Source organism: Epinephelus moara, chromosome 5 (genome assembly GCF_006386435.1).
Source record: "Epinephelus moara isolate mb chromosome 5, YSFRI_EMoa_1.0, whole genome shotgun sequence".
Classification (NCBI taxonomy): domain Eukaryota; kingdom Metazoa; phylum Chordata; class Actinopteri; order Perciformes; family Serranidae; genus Epinephelus; species Epinephelus moara.
Genome location: NC_065510.1, coordinates 44,436,788 through 44,448,498, shown reverse-complemented (window position 1 = coordinate 44,448,498; position 11,711 = coordinate 44,436,788). Strand labels below are relative to the sequence as shown.

General features: G+C 42.2%; 1 protein-coding gene and 1 long non-coding RNA gene across 4 annotated transcripts in view; both read left to right on the top strand.

Annotated features, from left to right (window-relative positions):
* Nucleotides 1-11,266, top strand: part of LOC126390133 (prostaglandin D2 receptor 2) — a 16,203-nt gene extending 4,937 nt beyond the window's left edge. The window contains exons 1-3 of one of the 3 annotated variants that reach the window (XR_007569929.1): nucleotides 2,682-2,747; nucleotides 4,116-8,189; nucleotides 11,160-11,265. Coding sequence is in view for 2 of the 3 variants with exons in the window: in XM_050044289.1 (XP_049900246.1) it covers nucleotides 4,123-5,535 (1,413 nt within the window). In the remaining variant the exon portion in view is untranslated. Of the gene's footprint in view, nucleotides 1-2,681; nucleotides 2,748-4,115 lie in introns of those variants that run through there. The other 2 variants (XM_050044290.1, XM_050044289.1) reach the window with 2 other exon arrangements.
* Nucleotides 1-11,711, top strand: part of LOC126390157 (uncharacterized) — a 698,278-nt gene that overhangs the window by 141,540 nt on the left and 545,027 nt on the right. The gene's annotated exons all lie outside the window — the stretch shown is intronic.

Sequence of the window (11,711 nt, the reverse complement as noted above, 5' to 3'; positions counted from 1 at the left end):
ATCCATTAGAAAGAAAGCTAGCTGGACATCGGTTTTGAAGCCTCTTTGGTCACGGAGCTCCCTCCATCTCTTGAACGCCTGACTGAGGTTTACTCTTGTTTTTCCTCTTCTTTTATCACTCTCCTTTTTGTGCATCCTCGCCTCCTCAGACAGATTAGCCGTTTTTCACTTATCTCCAAACTTTGTCCATCTGCCATTGTGCTCCTGACTCAACTATCTCATGCCATGGCCAGCTCCTCATAAGGACCAGCCCCAGTCCCTGATTGGCTGACCAACCAGTTTGGCAATACATGACGCATTTCCTGCCGTAAAGCACATTTTTTCTGCGAAAATTTGTCTCCGGTGGCAGAAGCTTATTGCAAAGTCACTAAGTAACCTATGTAAACGCTGATAGTCTGATTTTACTGTGTATACTACCCTGTGCAACCCACATTATTTTAATAATGATATATATAGGCAAATATGCTATCTGTTGCTTCTTTAAGACAAGGAAACCAGGAGTGGTAAAATACCAAGTCCGCTTAGCACTTCCACCACAAATACTAGTCTTAAATGTGAGCAGGGTTGTTGTCACTCAATGCTCCATCCAGCACTCACTGTATTTCCTCATCACTGGTGACACAGATGGAAGCATGTGCTGCTTCTGTATGTTTTGGTTATGTTATATGTGCTGTCTCTGCATGATTGTATTGATGTTTTACTGTTCTTTTTTATCTTTATTGATCTATCTTTTTCTCTTCACTCTTAACTCTCTCTTTTTTTAATGAATGTGCTGTAATGTACTGTTCTTTTTAGGGTGCCTATTGTCATCAGGCTGGGGACTACAGCTGGATATTAGCCATGTTTGCTAAAGTTGCTCTTTTTACTGTTATTTCTACAGTCAATTAATTGGGATTGTCCACGATACTATAAACTAATAAACTAAACTAAACTAAATCTGCACCTTGTTTATTGTGAGGATTAGAATAAATGCAGTTCACATAATCCAGTCGAAATTAATATATATTTTTAAATGCTTGAGGATCCACTCATTACTAAAAGTGTGTCATCCCATGAAGACAATAAAAACGAATGGAATGGTCGAAGTTGTCATATTGAAATTGAAGTTGTGCTGATGGATTCACGTTGTCAGCTCATGCATTGAGTAACATTACAAGTAAACGTTCAGCGTTTAAAGGCGCTGTATGTAAGAATGTGGCCAAAACGGTTACTGCACTCAAATTCAAAATACTGCCGCGAGTCGTGTCTGCCCCCCTCCCCAACAGATTCGAGGTTGCTGGACAGCGGCACGCTGGAGACTGATTTGTTTGCCCACGGGCGGCTGCCGTGGCAGGGCTGCGGCGACGTCCTTGATCTTTTTCCAGTGGACCGTTCGAGCAAGTCCGGCTTCTCTGCTGCTAACGCTGCTGCCGGGATACAGCTGAGGAGGAGCCGGCTGCTAATGCTATGTACTGGGACACTGCTAACGATGCTGCCGGGATACAGCTGAGGAGAAGCCGGTTGCTAATGCTATGTACTGGGACACTGCTAATGCTGCTTGCCGTGCTGCTGCAGTTCAGTCGTAACTGTAACTGATGCTGAGACTCTACTGACTGCGTGACTGGTAGACGGCGGTGGGTGGCGCAACAGGCCAAAACACAAATTCAAAACATAAACATGATTTGCGGACCGTAAAAATTTTTTTTAAATGCGAATATTCTGGCTGTACTATTGTTGTCGGTGAGATCAGTATGTTATATGAACATTATTCCTTAGTCTCTGTGACATATTAGGAGGATTTTACGACTATTTGCTTTAGATTTCTTACATATAGCTCCTTTAAGGTTGCCGGCAGTCGGCCCAGTGAATTAAGTTATTTTTTTCTCAGACTAACAGCTGTTGCTAGATTGAGGCAGCGAAACATCCTTTAATTTTATAGTTACAGTTTAATAATGTATATAAGACTTGGCACAGTATGAACAGTGGGTACAAAAGCTTCACAACCAGCCACACCTCAGCCCTGGGCAAGAGTGATCGTTCTCTATTGACAAATCAACGGACTGCAGTGTTTCTAGCTCCACCTTTTAGTACCAGATCTGTGTGCTAGGTACCCCACCAGAGGGGTGACCAATAATGGGGATGGTGAGGAACTGTTCCCTTGGTACCATCCACAACTTTTCACAGTGGAAACAGAAAAAATGCTTATTTTTTGAGGTCTTCCTTTTTGGTTTGGTTGTTCACTTAAAAGTGTTTCATGTAGTTTCTTACACATTTGCTTATTAGCTCTCGGTTGCACATTTTCCGGGGATTTTTATTGGCTGGTTTGCTGCCAGTTTGGTTTTTTATTTGCACACTCTGTGCCACTGCAAAACAATACATATTTGTGCAGTTGGGTTAGGCCTGATGACACAATAGACAAACATCTCTGTATTAGTTCTGCTAATGTTAGCCTGTGTTAGCATAGCACAAGATTCCTTTGTTATTCAGAGCTGTGTGTTTCAACACATGAGCTCAAAGCTAACAGGTCTTTCAGGAATTTAAAAAAAGAAACAGTGCAACTTACAAGTGCTTCCACTGCCGCCAGCTCCATGCTTACTGTTTTTTTTTTCTCCTCGGTGACAGGCAAACTTTGGTTTGATGGTATAATGGCTGCAGTTACATGAGTACACTGCTGTGGATACAGTCTGTGCTGATAGGCTTTTCATCATGACTGCTATCCATTAAGGGAGATAGAGTTGAAGTTAAAAAACAGCATCTTGACAAATAAGGTTTGATTTTTACTTTCCTTTTCAGTTCATTTATGTGTCCTGGTAGTCCAGGAGGAGACGTAGAGAGTGCTTATCTCAATGAAAGACAGATTGATAGACACATAGATAAACATTAAACCTGACAACAGCATGCTGGTCTCAGTTGGTTCTAAAGCAAATGCTGACTGTATTACCCAAGTAAGTGAAGTTGCCCAAGCTGGTATGTGGTTAGACCACAGGAACAGAATTTGACATGTTTCTTACATCAAAGGGACAGTGTACTGTAAATCTCTGGGTTTCCAGAGAACATGCCCCGAACGGCCCACGGGAGAACGGAGGAGTTCCCCGGTGGCCTGACCCGCAAGTGGTCTGCTCTGGCCTGCCTGTCTTTTTTTTTTTTTTTTTTTTTAAGGCACGCTCTGCATATATACATATACATATATATGTGTGTATATATATATATATATATATATGTACATACACATACACACATATATATATATACATAATATAAAAAATATATAAGAAACTTTTGATATTGTATTGTATTTTGTGCTTCAAGATTTTCTATTATTCTATTTTTTTATTATATTTAGACTATTTGATGTATCACTGAGGTTGCATTTATGAATGATCCATATTTGTATTGTTTTTAATGTTAATCTGAACCAGCTGGTTTCTGTTAAAAAGGACTCACGCCCACAAACCACAGACTGCTGCTGTGCAATCCACTATATTAAAAAGTATTATACTTATTAGTGAGTACTGTTGGGTTTTTCTGCTTTGCTGTAATGTTTTGAACCGGCACCCAATTACACTTTGAGACTTTTGAGTGAGCATGCCAAGTTTGCTGAAGACTTATCTCCATACACAACAGTACTAGCCAGCCGGCCGTGACTTCCCCAAGATGGCGGCGAGGTTGACGCACAGCAGGCTATTCAAGAGAAGGCTGAGACACGGGGTCAAACATGGGGGGATTGCACATGCGCAGTGTAACTTGAGCTGTAACATTTATCACCTTAACTGCAAATGATAAGGTTTTATTTTGTTTCCTTAGCAGCACAGTAGATTTGTAATTGATCAATAAAGATTAACACGCCAGACGATTACAGAGCTCATTACATTAAGTCACTGTATATGAGGAAAGGGAGTGCTGATTTATCAGTTGCCTACTGACAAAGACATGTCTATAGGTCATATCATCATCACCACCATCATCAACACCACCACTGTTGTTGCAAATCTTATCCACTCAGCATGCATAGACAGACACCAACACAGAAGATAACAGCTTTCAAACAAAAACAAGCATGTATGCACCAGAACCTCCAAACCCTGACTGATTTTGATCACTCTCCATTCTCTTCTTGTCTGTCTTTTTTCTGTCAGAGCAAAAATGTCAAATATGACCCCCACCTCAGCCGTCTCAGAGGGACAGCTGTTCTGTCCCCTGCTGCAGATGATGAAGGAGCACAAACTCAACAATAACACACAGGCCAATTTGGTGGTGGTTTGCATCCACGGTCTGGTCTCCTGCCTGGGAATTTTGGAGAACGCCCTTGTCCTCTGGGTGGTTGGTTTTCGCTTGCAGCGCCGCACAGTGACCTCCGTGTGGGTGCTCAACCTGGCCATGTCTGACTTCCTTGCAACCCTGACACTGCCCCTCTTCACCTTCTACCTTTCCTCCTCACACAGCTGGGAGCTCGGCAGCCTACTTTGCAAAATACAGGCTTCCATCTTCTTTGTGAACATGTTTGTGTCAGCCTTCCTACTGGCAGCCATTTCACTGGACCGCTGCCTTCTGGCGGCAAAGCCAGTGTGGAGCCAGAATCACCGCTCAGTAGCAGGAGCGTGGAAGGTGTGTGTGTTGGGTTGGCTGTGGGCAGCAATTAATACATTACCTTACTTCATGTTTCGCTCAGTGACTGAGAAATTGGATGGGAGGAAACTGTGCTATCATAATTTTGCCTTGTATTCATCCTCTCTGGAGAGAGATTGTAAAGTAAGGCAGGCAGCAACAGCCATCTCCAAGTTGCTGCTGGCATTCCTGTTCCCCCTGATGGTGATTGCAGGAAGCTACATCCAACTTGTTCTCAGCCTGAGGAACAGGAGCAGGAGGAAGCAGAGTGCCGGCAGGTTCACTGATGCACTGATTGTGTCAAACAAAGATGGGGCATCAGGAGCTATAAATACACCCACAACCACAAAAACCACTAATATCTTTCTCAAGCCTCTGGCCTCCGGGCCATGTTTATCCATGACACCTGCTACCTTGTCCCCTACTACCCCTAATCACACCAATAGTCAGCTGTCCCAGAGCTTCACCAGAATGGTAACATTTGTGATTGCAGCATTTGTACTGTGCTGGGCTCCGTATCACATCTTCTGCATCATTGAGGTAACAGCACAATACTGGCCCGAATATCTCCATTTGGTGGAGGTGGGGCTGCCCTTGGCCACAACCTTTGCGTTCTTGAATCCTGTGTTGAACCCCATTCTGTATGCCTTCAGCTGCCCAAACTTCAGCGTGAGAATACGACAGAGTCTGGGAGCACTGTTTGACGGTCTGGTAGAGGAAGGAGGGGGGCTACTGATGGTGCCAGGGAGAAGTTTAAGAGCTCATATTAGGCGAAAGAGCAGCCGAGATGTGAACCTTGCAACACCAGGGTCGCCAACGGGTTCACAATCGCCCAGTCAATCACCTGACAGCCAACCACCCTTCCCACTGCCTTCGCCCTCTGATGGCCTCAAAGACACTCACATGGAAAATACCAGAGAGGAATCACAAGATGAGGGGGAACATAGCTGAGACACTGGATTTTGGCTCTATGTTGGATTTAGTGAAATCATGTCAGATATGTCTTAATGTACATGTAGGCCTGATTACACCCTGTGACCTATCATATCAAACCCATGGCCACCACGAAATGCATGTGGAACAGGAATTAGTATTATAGTAGTAGTAGTCAGTCCCTCCAGGATTTCGCAGGCTGTTTTTGTGATTGTAGTTGTGAACTTACCCATCTACCTAATAGTACACCCACCTCATCAACTAACACTGCACCACTGATCACAACATCCTGGAGGGACTGAGTAGTAGTATTAGGCCTACAGTACTTTTTTGCCATGCTAGCAGCAGGCTCTAAGAATGGCAATGTCAGTGTGTTGCTCAGTCTGCTCACCATGTTGATCCAGACTGAATTATCTTAATAATTACTGGATGGACTGCCATGACAGTTGTTACAGGCATTAATGGTTGCCAGAGGGTGAATCTGACTGGTGATCCACAGAGTTTTCATGTAGCACCATCATTAGGTCAAATTTTGTCCAATACTTTGTTTATAACCAAATACCTACAGAACTGATGACATTCCCATCAGCCTCAGCTGAACTTTGTGTTTGTTCTAATTAGCAAATGTTAACATGCTTACATGATAAATTAAGATGGTGAACATTGAAAACATTTAAACATCAGCATGTTAGCATTGTCATTGTGAACATGTTAGCATTGTGATATTTTACGTCAAAGCACCACTGGTTATGGTGAAGAGGGTTATCCCTTGACTTTCCCTCTGGTGTCACTATGGTGTTGACATTAGTGGTTTTAACTAAGATGTCTCAGCAACTGTTGGATGGGTTAGGCAGGACAAGGGTTAGCTATGAAATGTATGGCAACTAATGTCAGTGTTCAGAAAGGGGCAGCAGTTGCTCAGTCTGTCGGGACTTAGCTTGGGTTCAAGTCCTGGTTCAAGTCCCTGTACGGTCAAGCACAGAGTGTGGTTGTGTAGCTGGAGTAGCCAGCTGGCCCCCTGGGCACCATCGAGGTGCCCCCAAGCAAGGCACCCACACCCCAAACTGTCCCAGGGGTTCTGTATTATGGCTTACCCTGCACTACCCCTCTGCCATAATTGCATTTGTGTTGTGTGTCACAAGAGGGCTATTCAAAAGTTACATTTCAACTGCCTTGTGTGGATTGATAAACAAAGAAATTAAAAGGATAAATTGTATGAACTTTCTATGTTGCTATCATCAGGTCTAAATTTTTCATTTGTCTAACACTTTCTGAGAAAACAACCACAAAACAAATTACCCAAGTTTCAGCTGTACTTCAAATTATACCAGCAAGACATCTCCATGTCAGCATTGTCACTGTGTGCATTCTGATGTTAGCATTCAGCTTAAAGCATTACTATACCTAAGTGCAGCCCCACAGAGCTGAAAGCTTGGCTGTACAATCTTAGTCTTCTTGTTCTATTAGGCCACATATTGAGGAACCTACTCCAAAATTTGACTACATGTTGTCATAAAGTATTTTACACAGCACTAAATGGCCTCATGCATGTCATAAGTGAAAATTGCTTTTGTCTGTTTGACTTTGATGTTAAATTGTAGCACATTTTGTTGTAGTAGTCATTCACTTTTTTCAGTTAAAAGGTTTACTAAAAGGGGCGTGGCTATGGTTCTGAACTGAACAGACATGTCTGTGTGTGCTCCTGGCAAACTTTTTGAAAAACTTTTGAAATCTATCCTTTAAACGTGGACCTAATCTCCAGAACTTCTCCAACCTTTACAGCAGGATTTAACAATATTATGTCGCCGTGAAAGACAAGGAGGAAGACATACAAGAACAATACGAATCCTGAATTGATGGAGGAAGACGAGGCGGATAGCATTAGCCTTGCTAGCTCATTAGGCGACGCTGGCTCTCCCCCTCACAAAGAAATGGCATCAACCAAGATGACCCACAGTGCTGATATCATGCAAAAACTTGACTTAATGCAAAGTTACTTTGACCAAAAGATGGACGAAGTCCTGAAGGCAATTCAAGAAATTAAAACAGACGTTCGGAACTTCTCAGAGAGCATGGATGACGCGGAATGGCGCATCAGTGATTTGGAGGACTCCAACAATTCAGAGAGAGGGGCAAGATCAGAGACATAATTAAACAAGTTGACCTCATCACCAGTAAGTTAGACGAGGCTGAAAATATTTCCAGGAGATGCATCCTGCGTCTGGTAAACCTGCCCGAAAAAGTGGAGAATGATCCAGTAGCCTTCCTTGAGAAGTGGCTGCCAGAGGTATTGGGGCCAGGAGTCTTCCCATCATCGCCAACTAGTGAGATCGCTCATCGTCTTCCCACTCGACACCAATCTAAGCCAAGAATCCTCATCTTTAAGTTCTTGAATTTCCAAGATAATGCTAGAGCGATGTGAGCTGCCAGGGCTAAAGGAAAGGTGAAATTTGGAGAGCAGGAGGTGATGTTCTTCCCGGACCGGTCGTCAGAGGTACACCGTCAGAGGAGGCGCTTCGACTGGGTGAAGCAACAGCTAAGGTCCCTGAACATTCGGTATGGTATGATGTATCCAGCCAAGCTTTGCCTGACGACAGATGGTCAAACGCGTGAGTTTGAATCTCCCGACGAAGCTGAGATCAATTAAGCTGCTGCTGTCACACACACTCCAGGTTGGGGACATCATTAGTTTGGTACTGTTTAAAATGTATTTATGGTTTATAGACGTGTCCACTATAATATTATATTACCTTTTATGTTTTGAAAAGGATGTTGCATTAAGCTTAATATGAAATGATTTATTTTTTGTAGCAGGTTATCTCACCCGAGCTGACTATAGGCTTACTTCAGTTTATCTTACTACAAACCTGAAACCCAATATAGGTCTATGTTTGAGATATCTGTGTTTATATGTTTAGGGTGTATACAATAAGGCACAAATAAAGCATACACTCTCTGGTGTTCAATTTGCCAGGAGACACGAATACTTTTTTTGGTTTTGGTCTTATTATAGAATTAAGTTTAGTTTAGTGAATTGCTCCCTTGTTTTGCACTGGATCAGTTGATGCACTTAGCTACACCCCTAAGGAAGGGAGAGGAGAGGATGATTAGCAGGGCTGTCAAGTTTTTGGTAGACGGCCACACGGGTTTCTTATGGCAGGGTCTTGTTTGACTTTATTAGGTTATTGTTTGTATTTACATGTCTCGCAGTACATTACGACACAAGGGCACACTTTAAAGACGTTCTTCACACAAAAGCAACAGATCTATTACCAGCTTAAAGTTATAGGCATTATGTATACAATAGGTTTGAAATTAGGTTAAGATATCTTCCATTAAGAAATTGAAATTTACCTCTTGGAATGTAAGGGGTATGACTAAGATTAAAATCACGTAGGAACAAGCAAGCACTCTTGTGAATTATATTTTGAATGCTGGCGTACACAGTCTGGCCTTAGTCTTCTGTCAGAAAAACTGCGGCTACTCCAGAGATCTCTTTAACCCTTCTTTAATGATTTCACACAGCTTGGAACAGTGTACAGTGTTCGTTGTGGTTTCCTGAAGCATACAAATAGATAAACAATAATTATATTAGTATGGTACAGAAATAAAGTCATATTACTGTGAACTGAACAGACGTGATACTACACAAAGAAAACTGGCCGCACGGGGGCGCCTCAGACCACATTGTTATAATGTAACACACAACAACTCTAAGAAACGTGAATATCGCCAGATGTAGAGCCCATCCGCGGTAGTAAACACTTAATCGAAACAGTATTATATGTTTAGAACACATATATAAACAAAGGCGGACATATTAACCAGTCTGTGGCAATATATCTAATGTAAACAACTCCGTGTGCGAGAGAACTGATCACAACATGGCAGCCATTCCGGCTCCACGCCACGTACATCAGAAAACAGCATAACAATAAACACCTACTGTAAACTTACTTTGCACTCAGGCACAACGGACACAAGGTGACGGCGTGGGTATTTATGACGATACTCCGCTTAACGCTGTCATAACTGTAGAGCAAGTGTGAGGCACTCCACAGGTGTGTCACCAGCCCAGCTGCCTTTGGGGCCGTTCTGTTGTCCTCGTGTTCCCTCAGGACTACTCAGGTCCTTCCGGTGACGTTTGGCTCCTCCCAAACGCGGCAGAGCGGGAAGTTTGCACAACTCTCATAATAAATACACCTTGTGAGGTGCACGGCCAAAAACAGTGAAAAAGGGAAAAACGCCAGCACTCTCAAATGTCCTTTTAGTAAGTTTAATCAACCAGCTTAGATGGCAGCACCAGTACACAACAGACGTTTCGACAGACTGTATTCAAAACCGCATACTATACTAGTAGTATGTACTGATATTGCCTAAATGTAGTATATAGTATGCAGTATGTACACAAAAGCAAAATCTGCAGTATGCAAAAAATACCCGGATGTCATACTGATTTGGAAAAATTCCACAGTATGCATCAGACCAGAGCCCTTGAATAGAGAGTCACGTCTTCTCCATTCACTCTAATGGGCCATTTTTTCACAGCAATGGCGGATCGCGGAGCCTCTCATTAGTTCCCGGAAGTAAGCGGCACATGCTAGCAGTGCAATGGAGTGGGAACTGCCCATTGGTTCGACAGCCCATTGGTTCGACATCCCATTGTTCCGACCATATTAAACTCATTGTTCCTAAGTCCGTTCCAAAATCATCATGATGCCCTGTGGTTAAGGTCTGGTTAGGTTTAGGCACAAAAACCACTTGGTTAGGGTCAGGAAAAGATCATGGTGTGGGTTAAAATGAAAAAGAAAGTGACAAACACATAAGCCGTCAGCCTGCTCCGCCTCAAGCTGGTTGCGGCGCACCATATGCCCGCTGCGAGCCGTTCAGCACCTCGGACAGTCGGACTAATGGGATGTCAAACCAATGGGCTGTCAAACCAATGACATGGACCCAATGGAGTTACAGCAGAAAAGACCGGCTGTGATGTACTTTTAACGGGTAAGATGTCCAAAGACTCAAATTTTACATTATCAGCACAACTTATCTAAATTAACATGTGCATTAAAGCTTGTTAGTGGATTATCTCCCATTAAATTAGTAGATTTATGTAATGTTAAAAGATAAGATAACAGATTAGGCTAGGACACTGTACATACTGTACACACCATACAGGTAATGCTAACCATGAACAGCCTGTTAGTTTTAAATTGTCTTCTCCTAAACCATTTTATCTAACATTGGGAAGTTAGAGTGCTTCCAGTCCTGATTTTTTGCGAGCCAGTCTGAGTTAGATATTAGCTCAGTTAAATATGACATTGCTGCGTGATTGTTGAGTGGAGGAGGTGAAATGAAACAAAAACGGAACTTATGGTCTGTTTTTTAGGCTTTGTGATTCTGTTGAGTATACCTGTCTATAATATGTTACAGCTCAGCTGATATTACATTGATAGCGAAGTGAGAGGGAAGTTTGAGGACCTGAATGAGATTTAAAACACAAGATAAGTTATTTTGATAAATGAAACATACCAGGCTAAATGGGGAATTATTATAAATACCAAATGTATGTATATGATCATGCTAAATATATATTCTCTCACAGTATTAGATATGTAATCTTGTATATTTGTAACCTGCTGTAGGAGCACTGGGTGGTGGCGGAGCAGTGATGCTGCAGGACCACTGTGTGAGACAGGACGCTGCAGATAAGTGCTGAGTCGACCTTGGTGAGACTTAAAACTTAACAAGGTGTGTTTCAGATAGTTCCAGAGATAAGGAATCATACTTAATATGTATTATACTGCATTTTATATTAATTATATAAGTAATTATATTGAATAGATAATATATGATATACAGTGTTGGGCAAGTTACTTTGAAAATATAATACATTGCATATTACCAGTTAAGTTACTTTGAAAATATAATACATTGCATATTACCAGTTACCGTCATTATAATATTATAATATTAACAGGCATTATAAAATAGAAGAGGGTCATGTTGTTTCATAGCGGCTAATTAAAGCACAGAGTTTTAATTACAGTTCATTAACTTACAAACCCAGTAGTGGGCGATATTGCATAGTCTAATGAAGGCTCTCCTCTGGAGTGCAGATCTGACCAATTCACGCATTCACATGCAGTGGTTACAACTTTGTATTAAAATCCCCTGCTTATATAAATAACAGTGTG